General features: G+C 40.5%; 1 protein-coding gene across 26 annotated transcripts in view; it reads right to left on the bottom strand.

The window, feature by feature from the left end:
- Positions 1–15282, bottom strand: part of LOC122782306 (neurexin-1a) — a 215725-nt gene extending 200443 nt beyond the window's left edge. For 19 of the 26 annotated variants that reach the window (XM_044046616.1, XM_044046637.1, XM_044046623.1 and 16 more), the window contains exons 1-2: positions 15114–15280; positions 12437–13744 (exon numbers count right to left, since the gene is read on the bottom strand). In XM_044046616.1, the coding sequence (XP_043902551.1) occupies positions 12437–13148 (712 nt within the window). In that variant the 5' untranslated portion in view covers positions 13149–13744; positions 15114–15280. Of the gene's footprint in view, positions 1–12436; positions 13745–15113 lie in introns of all 26 variants that reach the window. The other 7 variants (XM_044046618.1, XM_044046625.1, XM_044046628.1 and 4 more) reach the window with 2 other exon arrangements.
- Between the last annotated feature and the right edge of the window lie 506 nt (positions 15283–15788).

Here is a 15788-nt window from a genome sequence, read left to right as displayed (position 1 = left end):
GACAATCACATTACAGTTGATGCCTCGCTGACTGAAATATCGAGCGTGGCCACAATAAAACGAGAATGCAATGAAAAGGATGCGAGTTGATTTCTCCTCTGTTGTGTTTAGTTTCGCAGATCTGATTCTGACATCTGTCTGACTGTGAGCTCACAACTCTGACAACTGATCCAAAGTGACAGCCAGAAGAAAGCCAAAGTAGCCGCGCTCCATCCAAAATGTCTCGGAGTTGTCCGTGTCTGTCCTGCAGTGTGTCTGAATGCAGTTGGCTGAGGAGGAGGAGGAGGAGGAGTTGCCTCATTACACAGAGAGCAACTTGTCACACACCCAGACACAATGTCCAGCAATGGATATAATTTATTTCAATACTCTGCCACTGAGATTTTTAGAACCTGCTGTCTGCCTGAACATAGCGCCGCGTTTCAGTATAACGTCACTTGCTCTACGTGAAGAAAGCATCAACCTCATATAACCCAAATTAACTGGTTCATTCCATATTGTCCTACTGCTTTACATTGCCATGCCATCATAGCAATCCTCCACCTTGTCAATCGACCATATATTTAACAGTTTTTGCCTCTAAATGAATTGTTAAATGTTACTTACTAATTGCTTTCAGTTCAAACTAATACATTTCTTTCCATCTAAAAATGTGACTTCACCTCACACTAAAACGTATCTCTGCTTATGGGCTGCATTCATCGCAGCCTTAATTCATCCTCACGGGAGACGGATCAGTTGGGCACGGCGGTCACCTAAATTGGGACGCGTCGTATCATATTGAAAATATAGTACGAGTGTAATTAAATATAGCATATGTTCCATTCTATGAATAATTAAGTAGTGTGACATTTTTGTAATGAAAGCAGCGCAATTCCACTTCAGATGAAAACGAAGCAGTTCGTCATGCCAGCACCGCTCTAAAGCTCCAAGAACATCGGAGTAAATACCAAAACAGTCTGTGGTCTCTAAGAAACTGTGGCTGTATAACCCAGTTTTCTCTTCCCTCTCCCCCCCACACACACACACACACACACACACGTACAGAGAGAGAGAAAATGAAAAAAAAACGTGTGTTCTATGTTGTTTCTACAGTGCTTTGGTAAGTTATGTGCTATATACCCGTCTTTTTTTCCCGTACAGCGGTACCTGCTCGGAGTGCTTCCAGGTGAAGGAAACCGCAACAGCTGTGACTGAACATGTAGGCACGTAGTCGGGCAGCTGTTCGGGGCCAGCTTGATCGCTCTTGGCGCGTGCATTTTACAATATGACACGACCGCGTTCACAAGAAGCCACAACCGCGACTGTGGTGAAAAAGTCCTGGACATCCAGGTTTATTTTAAGCACTAGCATCATTTGCTTTACTCATGTTGTGTGCTCCTTCCCCTTCGCCTGCTCAGTCGTGACAGATAATGTGTCACCACAGACACGAATTACCCCCCAAAAAATTCTACTAAACTATTTTTCATGGTTCCATCTTTGAGTCGTCACCTTGCATTGAAATGTAGAGTAGCTAATATTCCCATTGTGTCAATGTATCAATGCTCCATTATGTCTTAAGTACTTTATGCATACGTGAATATTGAATTGAAGCTTTGTATATGAACGATAGCACATGTCCAAACGCCATCAAGTATCTCTCAGAGGAAAGTGATATTTTCCCACACACTCTTAAGCGCCTGTAGACTGGTGACTTGTCCAGCATGTACCCCAGCTGACACAGGGCGTAAGATGCTTCACGGACCCACGCAGTAGACAATGGATGGATGGATATTTTCCCCAAATCACTGAACTCTAGTTCTAAAAAATGTCAAGATAATAAACAAGAGCATGAGGTCTTCTTATTGTTAGGATTGTTCCAAAATGGAAAAATAAAGCACGCAAGCTGCTTTTAAATCCCTCGTCAAAGAGATGCTTTCAGGGAAAATATAAAAAGCTTTGCAGCAAAGGTTAGAACTACCCCGATGATTGATTTGTTGTTAAATTACAATTTGGACCAAATCAACAGTGATGAATATAAGTGAGGGCTCATCTCTGCGCACCGTGGCCCAAACCTAATGCATCTATCTAACAGACGAGTGTTAGTGGCATTACACAGCGCACCATCTTCCTCATTATCCTCTTCAAGCAGCAGAATGAGAGGAGAGAGTGGTGACCAGCCACTCTCATGGAAATGGATAGCTCGCTCACAATGTGAATATATGTTGTTACTAAAAGACATAGAGGTGAAGGGGGAAAGGCCTGCACATGCACTGCAAGCGTTTTCTCGAGGTGGCAAGGATAAAGTTCTGACGCACACTTCAAATTTTGGACAATCACACAATAGTTGTTCGGACACCATCCATCCACTTTGTACTGCTTTATGAGGGTCGAGGGGGTAATGTGTCCAGAACAAGCTGTGAGAACTCCCAAAGCAACGAATGATGTCATTCTGTTCTCACAGTCCTAGGAGAGAAAACACATTTCTCTGTTCATGTCCAGGCCCTTAATGCTGGACTCACATCGGGTTACCGGTTGACCGAGCGCCGGTCTGATGCTTGGTGCTGGAGCTGGCTATATGAGGTCTGCAAAGCAGTTTCTGTCATAACTACGGAGCAACAGTTGATGTCACGTTAGAGTTGCTAAAGTGATTGTGTTTGTGATGTTGGATACAATCTGTCCAACACGTAACATGGTAAAAGGGAGAACAGTCAGGCTCTGATTGGGGCTGTGTAGTGTTTCAGCTAAATGTTAAACCTAAATAACACTGGCTAGTGCTTGTGGAATACTTGTAGATGTCATTTGATTGGCTGACGCTTGGAAAGTTTAACATTAACTCAACCTGGGGTTGCCAGCCGCTCCATAAAATAAGGATTTGTTCCCGTATTTGAAAGACAAAGGGCGTATTTAACAGATACAGAACGTACACTTTGTTTTGTATATTTATGACTATGATATTTGATGAAAATAAAGTGATCCTCCTGCAGTCAGGCCCTCTCAATCTTTCAGTCATTACGATCCAACAGAAAATCGGTCGTGCGATTCACTCTCGAGTCTTGTGCATCGTATCAACGGAGACACCGCTCGATGTAAAGGTTAAATTGCTAACATACAATATAAATAAATTATAGAAACTCATATGTGGTTGACAGAGAGTTACATCCATATTGCTCTTATAAAACAGCATAACTGCATCTTTTACGCAACTGTGAAAGTGAGTAGTGTGTGGAGGAGATGTGTCCTATTTAAAGTGCAGTATATCAGGTACATGGGGGGGTGTAAAATGCAATATGTAAACTGTATCACTGAGTAGAGAATGGGATTGTATTTCATTGTTTTAATAGATTTTTACCTGTTTGAGTATGAGATGTACTGCACTACAGTCTTACTAATTAACTGAACCTTATTATGCTGCTACTCTGGGGTTCTTCAGGGCAGATGGTGTGTGGACATCATATTACAATCCAAATATTTCAAATGAGTCAGACCAAACAGACAGGATTGTGGGAGCAGATGTGCTCTCCAATTTTTTTTCCCAACATTTTGTGGGTTAGAATGATCCAACAGGATAATCAGAGCAGCTTATACACTACTTCTAATAACCTTAATCCCAGTACTGACGATATCTTGGATTGTATTAGGCCTACAGCTGTGGACTAAATCATTTTTTGGGACACAGTAGCTTAAATACTAGACTCAACAGAGGAATTAAAAAAAAGATCAACGGTAACAGCAAGGTGATAAAAAAAAAATAAGCTCAGCTTGTTAGAGACTTGTCAAGAAAGACTTCAGAGCTTAATGTTTCAGCAACATACACTCGTGTTCACTCAGCACCTTTCCTGGCTAAATGTGCTCAGCAGGTGCTTATGGGAACTGCAGTCATGGCTTCCACTCAGTATAGAAAGCTGTAACAGCAGAAATTGAATATACTATCCTTGAGTATGTTGGTATAAGTGTATATTAACTTTAAAATAAAAATCGTGGTATGGTTTCCATAGCCTTACTGAAGGTTTTCTGTGTAAGATGCCGCAGCAATTAAGATCAATTACATCTGATTTTCTTTTCACCATCAACCACGGTTGTCGTTAATGGGATTGGAAGTGGAGGTGTCATATCATACAGCTGTCTGGGTGACCACATACCACAACTATAAATGTCCTCCGTTTCTGGAACAACTTCTGGATGCGAGTATAATCTCAGCATTGATTGGTCGCCATGACAGCTCAACACACATTGAGGTACACACCGTGATATGGTCATGTGAACACAGAGTCTTTCATATGCACTTAACGACCCAAGGTTACTACAGACCCATGTTTCTACAGAAACAAACTTAATGGGCAAACTTTAGCCAGTGTGCGTTTCATGTTGTGCCACAGCTGACTACACAAAAACGAAGAAGAAACGGCAACGTACTAGTATGTGAACGCCATTGTAGCTCCCTGATGCACTTGGATGTCGCTAAGTCTTACATAATGGACCTTTAAATGAGCCCTAATGAAAAAGCAACCATGGTCTGCAATGACTGTAGAACTGTTCTGTTCTTAGTTAAATGGCCACTTCACCCAAAAAAACATCTAGTTTATTACTCATTTCTAGACATAAATGTGGATCCGAGATACATGTCTCATTCCCACAACAACAGAGGAAGTTGGGATTTAATTTTTTTTTTATAAAATTTTTTATAAAATTGACAAAAGTCACTTCCTTCAAAGAAAATAAAAGCCCTACACTGCCCTAGACCTACTTACTATGTTTCGGTGTTTCTCAAAATGACTCAAACTGGCACACCGGCGCTACAGCGTAGTCACGTAAGGTTTAATTGCGGTGTTACAGTCAAGAAAAAAAGTGTCATGTCAGAGTCATGAGAACTGTTTGAGGAACGAATTTGTCTCTGACTCTATCATGAGCATGACAGCTTTTAAATTATGGTGCACTTTGGAGTTGTTTTTTTGGAATTTCACGAGTCTATGACAGCCAACCAGCAGCAGCATCAAAGGCAACTTGTGTTCAAAGTGAAACATTTGCAGCCACTGCCTGGAATTTTGAAGAGGCTTCATTACTCGCCTCTCAACAGCTTTCAAATAAATAGATAGATAAATAAATAAATAAACAAACAAACCAAACAGCAAATACCAAAAAGAAAGAAACCAAACACATGAAATCATAGCTTAGTCATGATCAATGCATGACGTTTGTGGCAGATGTGGAGAGACAAGAGAAACGACATTCAATAAATGAATGATGATATTGGCTACTGTCAACTCCAGCTGCCCTGGTACGACAAAGACACTGCATTGTCTAGTTTCATACAAGGGTGCATGTGTGTGTGTGTGTGTGTGTGTGTAGGAGTCACTGATGTGTTTATCCGTGTAGTGACATGAATCCTGTTAAAGACGGAGTTTGGTGTCAAAGAGTTTCACAACACCCTTTGACAGTCGGGAGCAGTTGTATTTAAACAAGGCAAAAATCCTCTGGGTAAAATCCCTCTAATCTTTTGATCCCAACAGGATATCTGTCTTTGCAGTCAGAGACAGCAGTATACCGTTAATCTGCTTTTGTCCGAATGAAGCTAGGAGGAGGCTGAGAGAGAGAGAGAGCGAGAGAGAGAGTGATGACACTTTAAGAGATACGGGCGAGGTTGCATGGTTTGTGCTCATACAATGGCCGACATGCCTGAAGGGGAGTGCTCGGTCTAATTAAGAATTTATCTGACTGTGCAGTGTGTCTCAAAGCGTTTTTAATTTGTGTATGCAAACATGATGAACGCTACTCTTGAGATCATATACGCCACTCACAATGCCGTCTAAATGTTCTCAAAATGTCCAGCATTGCCTTAAAGTAGTTAAATAACCTCATCATTTACTGCACATTGGCTGCTTATGCTAGGATTTCAGGGTCACAGGTCTGTTTGTGGCCTACAACTGTTACCATGGTTGCTGCTTGTTTTCTCTTTACAAAAGAGTATGAATAGATATGAAATAAAACGTATGAGGCATCACACACACACACACACACACAGTCAGCATGAACAAACCCAATCTGAACCCGAACACGTTTTCTGAATACTTGTCCAAACCCGACAAAATCTGTCCGGTTTCTGCTTCGTTCAGGTCAGATATCCACACTATTTGTGTCGGTCAGTCTTTTAGCAGAATTCAGATGCCAAATTCCAAAACTGGATGGATTAATTAAAATTAATGTTAGATAAAACCCTTTAAACAAAAGTATACTTTTTTTGCAGAAATCTAGAGCAGATCAAAATTATTCATTTGATGATTAACGACCAGTTATCTATAGACAATTAAGCAATTAAGTGATTAAATAAAACACCCATGTCATATGGTATCATGAAATACTATTTTACAATAGCAGTATCTACAGTAAGGTTGACTAATGTTTGTTTTACTTTTTTTGTGTATACATACATAAAAAGAGCATTTGTGTCCGTTATCTCTTCTTAAAACATAATTTATAAAAAGAGATGTCTGACTAATATCACTATTGTAAAAAGAAACCCTGTTATTCCATGTGAAATATTTAACTTCCATTATGACATGTCACACTTCTTCCTCCTCCTCCTCCTCATACTTGATGTGTTGAAACATGGATGGAAGCTTGGTCAAATTAGCTGTTGGAAAAGCAATGACCATACTTATGTCTCATTGTTTTATTTTATTTCCTTTACTGTGCAGGTTCATCACTGTTGTCGCCACTGCTGCTGCTGCTGCTGCTGCTGCTGCTGCTGCTGCTGCTGATGATGATGATGAAGATTTAAATGTGAAGATAGGTGTGACCTAACTTCACTTGATGGAGTTATCAGGCATTAGCTGCCGCGTCAAGTGGCTTTAAAGATATCTGATTCCAAACGTCTCAGTGAGTGACAGTTTCAGGGATTTTCCATCTTTACAAGGACATAACTGATTGAACGGCACTTTAATAATTAATTAATTTTATGATTATGTCTTATTTACTGTTTCTTGCAAATGTGAGCCAGGTGAATTACACAACGCACAAAATGAAAATTAACCATGTGCAGTCTTAGTTGAATATTGTGGGTTTTTTTTAACCCGCCTGCTGATTTATATTTAGCTAATGTGCAATAAAAATAATTCCATTTCTTTTTTTTTTATCAGGCTAAAAGATGGGAGTTACGCAATGCATCCATGTGATTTCCATAATGAGAAACAAGAGGAGCGATTTTCAGAACTTACCGAGCATAGAACAGTGCATTTAAATAATTGTTTTAACTGATCAAAAGGGATTTGTGTTTGTGTGTGGGGACACAACAGCATATAAAACATTTCATACTTCCTCTGTTATCATGGTGATACGACTGGGACTGTGTGATTGTGTGATTGCGTGCATTTGGTGAGCGGTGAATTCACAGGTCTGGCGGCAAATCCAGCGAGTAATCCAGTGGTATTTTTAACTCCAATGCACCCAACAGCTGAATCACCGCATGAGCGTTAGGTAAACTTCACGTCTGACGGATCAGTATTTAAATTAATTCACTTTTTTTTTTACCACTAAATATGGGTTTTCGTGCAGGTCCGTAAAGGGAAAAAGACTAAACATGGATTTTGTTTTGTGGTTTGTGAGTTCCCCCTGTAGAAGGTGAAAAACATTAACAGGATTTAAAGTATTTGTTCTGGTAATTATTTTTGTCACAACAGGCTGTAGTGCAACGAGATCCTTGTCTGACAAGGACCTTAAATGCTTCCCGTCACTTTACTTAGAATTTCTCCATAAATCCATGTAAAACTACTGGAGGAGGGTTTTCAAAAGGTGTCAACACAGGAAAGAAAATAATAAAAATGAGCCTTAAAAACTATCAAACTATTGGTCTCCCTTATTTCAGATAAGATTAATTACAGTTTTTTTGCAGGAAGCTTCACAACTGAGGGTGGAACAAAGTAAATATAGATGCTAAAATACTGCACTGGCTGGAAAAGTACAATATGGTGGACGCTTTACTCCAGAGTAAAGTATCATGATTTCATGCATTTTCCACACATATGACTCCGGTGGGAATTCTGTCAGCTGTAGTTGCAATATTGGTGCCATTCGGAAAATCGAATATAAACCTACCAGTCAATCCTCAGTGCTGGTAAGTTATATGTTTGTTTTATAGGGTCTAAAAACACTGCTGACAAAATCCCAAAATAAAGTTTAAGATTTGAAATTATTAGAGAATTTCGTTTTAAAGTCAGGAATTGCTCTTTTTGCCACTTATGCGTGGGACTAAAATCTCAGTCATTGCATTTAAACTGATCTTGTATGCTTTAGTTTAAGAGCAATGTGTGTGTGTGATGAGAGGTGCCACTTGTACTGACAGACCCACACGAGTTCAAACCTGACTCTGCACTCCCTCAGTGTGAGGCTTTCACAGCATCCTTCAACTTAGTTTGGATTTCACAGAATGTATAGCTTTAATGTTTGAGTTCAGTCTAAACACTTTCATATCTACAAACAACAGCAGCAGCAGTAGCAGCAGCAACAGCGAGCTCTTTCCAGTGGCAAAGCTCTGGGGAAGCCTCTGCTCACTATATCGACCTAGCACCATTCATTCAATCATTCACTCACTCATTCATTCATTTTCTCCTGCTTTATCCTCCACGTGAGGGTTGCAAGGGAGCTGGAGCCAGCAGACATAGGGCGAGAGGCGGGGTCCACCCTGGACAGATCACCAGTCCATCACAGAGTCAATATATAGTGGTCAATTCTTACTATTGCACTGCATTGTTCTTTTTTAATTTTATTTTATCTTTTTATTTTATTTTTTATTCTTATTCCTATTTTTATTCTATTCTCTTTTTCATAACTGAGCTGTGGTTGAATGTGTGTTTCCCCCCTGGGGGAGGAATAAAGTCAATTCAATTCAATGTACAGTGTCCAATTAATCTAATCTGCATGTTTTTTGGATGTGTGGTAAGAAACCAAAGTACCAGGAGAGAACCCACGAGCGCACTCTGCAAACTCCTGCACCAGCACGTGACCCTGCCTAGCATCATTAGGCTACATCTACACTGTTGAAGACAGCATTTGTAACTGTTCACACACAAACAGAAGACTCGGTTTGTGTCCAAGACAAGTTTCCGTCAGGACAATAAAGTCTATCTTATCTTATTTTCAGATAGAAATGATCTGCATGCAGATTAAACACACCTAAAAACACATTACTATTCGGGTAAATATGTATATCGTGGTAAACAAGAAGCTGATTCTCTCCTCTAGATTTGTTTGCTGAAAGGAAGAGGATCTGACTGCAGAGCTGTAGCTGATAAGAACCAATCAGGTCAACGTGTTTGCCCATGTTTTATTTTGAATAAAACATAGTCAGCAGCTTTTTTTTAAACATCTGGAGCTCTAAAGCATTGGGAGGGTGTGGCTGGCAGGTGTACACAGAACAGAATGTACGTATTTTTAAATAAAAACAGAGTGGATACAGCAACTAAAACCAGATGCTGATGTGATATCAATATGTTTGAATGCCATACCATGGGCAACAAACATAACCTTTTAGACAAAACCTAAGCCTTTCAAAGTCATTGTTGCAAACCATGAATGGCGACAAGTGGTGGACATTTGTAACTGGGCACTACTTCTGTTTAGTGTAAACAGAGCAGAGGCTTGACTGAGAGGGGCTGTCCACTGCTGTGAGGCTATGTGCGGTGACAGCAACAGACCACTCCACTGACAGATTGGTCGCGGTTCTGCTTCTGTTGTGTAATGTAAAAAAAAAGTTTCTCTTCCATGGTTTGATTTGATAATTCGAGCAAGATGTACGCATGATAAGATGTGCGACACTGTGCATCTCTTTATAGTGTGTTTGTGTAGTGTGTATAGTGTGAAACATCTCTCTCCAGTGATGCGACTTCTTTGCCATTGTCACTGCAGCAGATTGACATTAAGAGAAATGATACTATCCAGGGTTTGTTTGTGAATTTGTGGCTGACAAATGAACACTGTGTGCATAGGTACACACATTATATAAGTCTATATTAAAACACTGAAGTTCTCTTCATTGCCACAGCATATTTGTAACATAATCTCAAGCTACTCATTCAAGGACAATATCTCTAATTATATAATCAACCTGTTAATACTTATTAGAAAAAACCCCTTGGGGGTAAATCAGGTTTTATTATAATTTATTTCGCTCTCATGTACACACCACTGATTTAATCAAACTGAGTTTATAGGGCAACAGATTCCTATTCTATGTGTATTCTACGTTTTACCATTTAATTATTTGTATGGTTTTTTTATCCATTGAATCTAGTATTTTGGTTGTATAAATATACACTCAATAACCTTTACAGTCATTTCAGTATGGTTTCAAATAGCGTTACAGTACATTAACCTACGGTAATTTTGTTTTCAATGAGTTGAGAATGCAGGGCATTTACACCTATGTGTGAAAATGAATATGCTTGAAGCCCTTAGTCGTTAAAAGATTGACTATTTCATTAAACTTTTACGGGTGCCTTTTGCATTAGGATTCATCATCATGCACTAGTTTCCTCACAAAATGAAAATCACCGCAAGATGGATCTTCAGTTGTGCATCACATTAGCAAGTGTTATGATTTCCAGTGTTTGAAAACACTAGAGGCGTCCAATCGTCTGCATCAGCACAAGGAGCATTTTCTCTCTCTTGCTTAAAGCAACACAAAAAAAGGCTAAGTGGAGTTTTATTCATTCAGCCTAAGTGTAATCAACCAATGTAGCGTCTTCTCTTTATTGAATATCAATGCCAAACGCAAACTGGTGACTCAGAGTAAAACAACGAGAAGTCGTGAGCCTGCAGAATTAGACGCCGGCGTGGAGACAGCGTTAGCGGGCAGTTTTTGTCAAATTTAATTTGAACAAAAATCGAACACTGAGACTAACTCACAGTAGCAATAGTGGCAACATAACAGCGAAAGACTTTTGAGTGTAGACCATAGAGAGTTGCACTTGAAAAGAGCACACAAGATAGCAATAACAGCCTTTTCGGTTTTAATGCCCACATATATTTTCTGCCAATTAATTTTTGATCTAGCTTTATCCAGAGTGCTGCGATGCAGTATGGCAAACCAGCAAACTCTAGATCACTGATTTGGAGAAGTATAAATAAACAAAGGCTTAATGGTGCTCAACACCCGAAATCCTGTTCGTAAAACTACAGCAACGATTACTTGAGTCAGTGCACGAGGTTGGTAAAAAGAGAGACTGCGTCCTCTCCCACAAAACAGAGCATGAATAAATCAGAAAAATGAAAACAAGTGCATGCAGTATGTTGAGGACACTTTAATTGGTGCTGTTTCATATTTGCCCCAGTAACTAATGGCAATCAGATGAAAATATTTTATGCTGCAGCAGTCCGTTATCCAACCCTGGGCCCTAATGAGCTTATTGTTAAAAAAAAGAGAAAGATTTATGTGCTTGAATAAAGACACACGAGCTTGTGAAATGAAATGTAAATTAGTTACGGCCGATGTTGGCATCCAGTACGTTAAAATTAGCCTTTACGCTCCTGTGTACGTGAATAAACTTAAAAAAAAAGAAAGCAAAAAAAAAAGAAAAGAACACATAAGCATTCACACCCCTCCCCCAACCGCACTAGGCCTGACCAATAAACCCGCCTCTCCCTGCCACAGCAGTGAGCTGCCAACCTGTGGGAAGCTTTGCACTGAATACCCTGAATACTGATACAGTTTCAGTGCAAGCAGCACAGAGGATGAGAACAACAGTGATATCATGATCACAAAGTCAAGACCAAAAGACATTGCTACTTCTTTTACTACCTCATAGTAGCTTTGTGTGTACGTTGGGTGGGTCTGTGCTTATTAAAATCTCTTCATTATCCGTTAGAATGGTTAAAACACATTCACTTATATATGTTTTTTTCACATAATTTAAATGTTATAATTATAAACCAGGCATGTATAAGAGATGATCTGGTGGCAACTGATAAGCAAACGTCCAGGTAAAGTCCATTAATACTTGTTTGTGTTTTTAACCCTCTTTCTGATTATAAACATACAGTATGTTGGACATTTTTAAACTCCTTTACATCATCCGTGTTTACTCCAAGTGACTTTTAGTTGACTACGCACTCTGTTGCTCTTGAGTCATTGGAGATGTTTCATAGGTCAACCAATCCCAGTTCACCTGTTTGATAAAGATGAAAGACACCTTTGGGGGATGGCGAACACCTGCATGTTTTGCTAATGAGGCCTTGCAGGAGATTCGCTCATTAAAAACAACTGTATTGGAGATCAATGGCAGACACTGTACGGCTAACAAACACATGGCTTTAGTCACGTAGAGGAAGGGAATGCAATACTTAAAAGACTGATGATTATTACAATACGGTGCTTGAATTTGAAAAGTCTAATCGTGTTGTCTGACAACGGAGCCACAGAGGACGTGTTGTGCTGTCTGAATGGAACAGAATCCAGATATCTTACCTTCACTGCAGTCCTTTCCTTGGAAGCCCGTCTGAGAGCAGTCACAAGTTGGTTCATTGTTAATTACACTGCAGACTCCTCCATTGAGGCACAGGTTGGCTGTACCGCAGAGGTCCTTTAAGACCCCTTCACTGTCGATCATTACAGGCTCCGTGTTGTTGACAAGTACGTCTGCTATCCATCCAGTGAAAGGCGGCTGATCCTTGACTCCGGCTGATGTCAGTCGCAGGGCCACAGATCGTAATTCCGGCGGTATTCCACCAACAAACAAATGGCTGAAAATAGTCATATCCCGTCTTTTTGACTTCACCTCGACCCACTTTATCTCATTGTCCACCATTAGGGTTGTGTTCTTGAAGTTTCTCCTGATGGTGATTGCGTGCCACCGGCTGTCACTGACCGCCGTGTCAGATATGACGGTTGCAGGCTCGGCACAGAAGATGGAGAAGCGGAGGCTGAGTTTGCCGTTCAGTATGAGAAGTTCTAAAAAGTCGCAGAATCCCTCATCGTCGAAGTAAACTAGCAGCCCATGGGAGCTCTTCGTTTTCATATTGAAGCTCATTTCACTTTCACAACACGCATTCCATACTGGAAATCTAGCCCACTGTCCCTCGGCACCTGTGAATTCTAGACAAGTGCCTATTTCTACGACGCAACAAATAAGTAGCCCAACCCATAAAATATGGGAACTGTGTGGCTTTTGTAAAACCATTTTGTAATCACAAATTCTGTGTAGGTAGCAAGGGACGTATAGGGTTGAGTTTACCTGCAGGAAACTTAGCTTATAATGTAATTGACTGTCTACATTGATAAACCACTGTGAACTGATGCATTTTAATACAAAAGATGAAATGCTGTATTACATTTGCATAGTAATGGGCTTGGCCAACTCTTATTTCCTGGAGCAAATACCATTACCTCACACTATCAGGCCACCAGCCAAACCTCTCACTGCTGGCGCCAAAACAGTTTGAACTGTGTAAAGGTCCTTATTACCATGGCTATGTAAAGCAAAATGACAGGGACTCAAATATCCATTGGGCACACTGGCTCTAATTTATGTAATTATGAAAGCGTTCCCTCTGCTGCCTGTTAGAATGTACACAGTTTCACTGGAGTTGAAATGGCAGCTTTAATCTTCATCTTCATGCCAACATTGTTTGGCGGGTACTGGAAGCCTTGCTCGGGGCTTTTCACCCTGCATCCTCTGTAGCAATGAGAGAAAATGCCATATGGAGCCACACTGGCGATAAGCTCAGCAAAAGCAGCAGAATGTCTGTAAAGGCAGTCCTCGCTCCCCAAAGCTCTCTGCAAAAAAAGAAAAAAAAAAGAAAGAAAAGCAAATTCAGTACAGTATCAGCATTTCCACCATATCTGTTTCCAAAGTCCACTTTGGTCAAAGCTTTATTCAGAGGCCAAAGTTAATGCTACCCTCGAAGCAAAAGCAGCAATCAGGCACTTCTATGCAGAGGCCTTTATTATACAGCAAACACAGGCAGCGTCATTAGATTCATATAAAAAGGGCTTTCCTGTAACCACAGAGCAGCAGTAAATACATGGAGCATCCATCCAATATTTCATTTCAGTAGTGCTATGTAATTTATGGAAAATGGAGGTTTAAATGTTCTCCATGGTGGCACAGCTACAAAAATAATTCCTGCAGACCATTTATTTCACACTAAATTAAAAAGACGACTGTTTGTTCTTTTTTCTGATTAAGGATCATTGCTTTTACAAGCGTTAATGACCATTATCGACAGCATTCCGATATAAAATCGTCTTTTCACCAGTCTGCCATCTATCCAAGTCCCAACATGGGGAAAAAGTGCGTCATTTGATCTCAGTGTGTGTGTTTGTATAAAACGAATCTGCCGGGCTGCCACTAGATCTGAGTCAGACCCCCCAAAAAAAAACATGCTCCTCTGAGTCCCCATCATTATTTTTCTCTCGGTCTGTGAGATGAATTCTGCTTTACTAATAATAATAACAATTAAAACCAACAAAAACAACAACCTTGAACGCGTTTTAGATCAACTAAAAAAAGACAGCAATCTCATTCTCAATCACCTTAATTAGTTTACACCTCAAAGAAAATGCGTCCGCAGCGCGAGCTGCACATCATCTTCACTTCTGTCGCGCGTGAGACAGACCGACACATCTCCATGAGCATCCAATATTAATAACAGTCAAATATTCAAATCATCATCGTGATCCGAAAATGGAATCATCCTCGTCGGAATTCAGCGACGGCAGAAGCGGGAGCATTCCTATTCTCAGCAGAATCTCATCATTAACGTGGCCCAATACCATAACATCTCACCCGGGATGACAGCTGGATAAAGGGCGCACTGTATGCGCCGATTTCTGCTTATATCCGCGCTATTAACAGCGCACAGCTCTAAAACAGGACAAGGCGTTATTTTTCTAACCTCTTGAGTGCGCACCTTTACTTCTATGGGACTCTGAAGAGTTGTTACGAGAGAGAAAGAGAGACTAAAAAAAAATGATTGGGTCTTTTTCAGAGCTCGTGTTGAATCTCAAATCCTCTCTCGCGAAACCCCTCGTATGAAGATCTGATTCCAAGTGGATCACGGCATCACAGAGAGGAACAGCGGGGTCCACTTTCACTCCAACAACTCCTATAAATACCTCACTGTTTGAGTGCTAATGAAATTACCTTAAATGCTTCGTCCTCCCGAGTTGTGCGTCCCAGTTAAACAACATTAAACTACAGAGGAGAAGAAAGTGCTCGGGATGGAGAAGAGGCTCGAGAGCGCGCGGAGAAAATCCAGTTATCTTCGTGGCAGAGACGGTGCAATCTGGTCTCCCTGTTGAGCTTATCCAGCGACTGTCAGGAGCCACAGACACAGCAGATCACGTGTCTCTCCGTGATGTCTGCCGGGGAGGGGCTGAATGCAGTACCTTGGACAGCGCCTCTGCCTCCATGAGCATCCATCCTCGGACATTTATGGCACAGGCAACTTTGGGAGATAAGGCTTGTAAAAATGCCCAGATTGATTAAATGATAGCACTAAACGCAATGAACAGAGGGGAGCAGCCAGAGATGGTTAAGGTGTTTTTGGAGCAGAAGTACATGTGTGTGAATAATGTGTGTCTGTACTATACTATACTGTGTGGTGTATCCCTCTATGTTGCAGCTCACAGAAAATTAAATTACCCCAACACAAGTTCAGCTCAGTTTGGTGATTATTTCTTAGGGCTGTCAGCGGATTCAAAAAATAAATAAATGGCACCATTTGCTGTAATTTAGATTACTCGCATGTATAAATGTAACAGCACATCATTATGTTGAATCAACGTAGAGGAATATATACAAGGGACTATGACATAA

The sequence above is a fragment of the Solea senegalensis genome, linkage group LG15 (genome assembly GCF_019176455.1).
Source record: "Solea senegalensis isolate Sse05_10M linkage group LG15, IFAPA_SoseM_1, whole genome shotgun sequence".
In the NCBI taxonomy this organism is placed as follows: Eukaryota; Metazoa; Chordata; class Actinopteri; order Pleuronectiformes; family Soleidae; genus Solea; species Solea senegalensis.
This window is presented reverse-complemented; position numbering and strand designations above follow the sequence as displayed.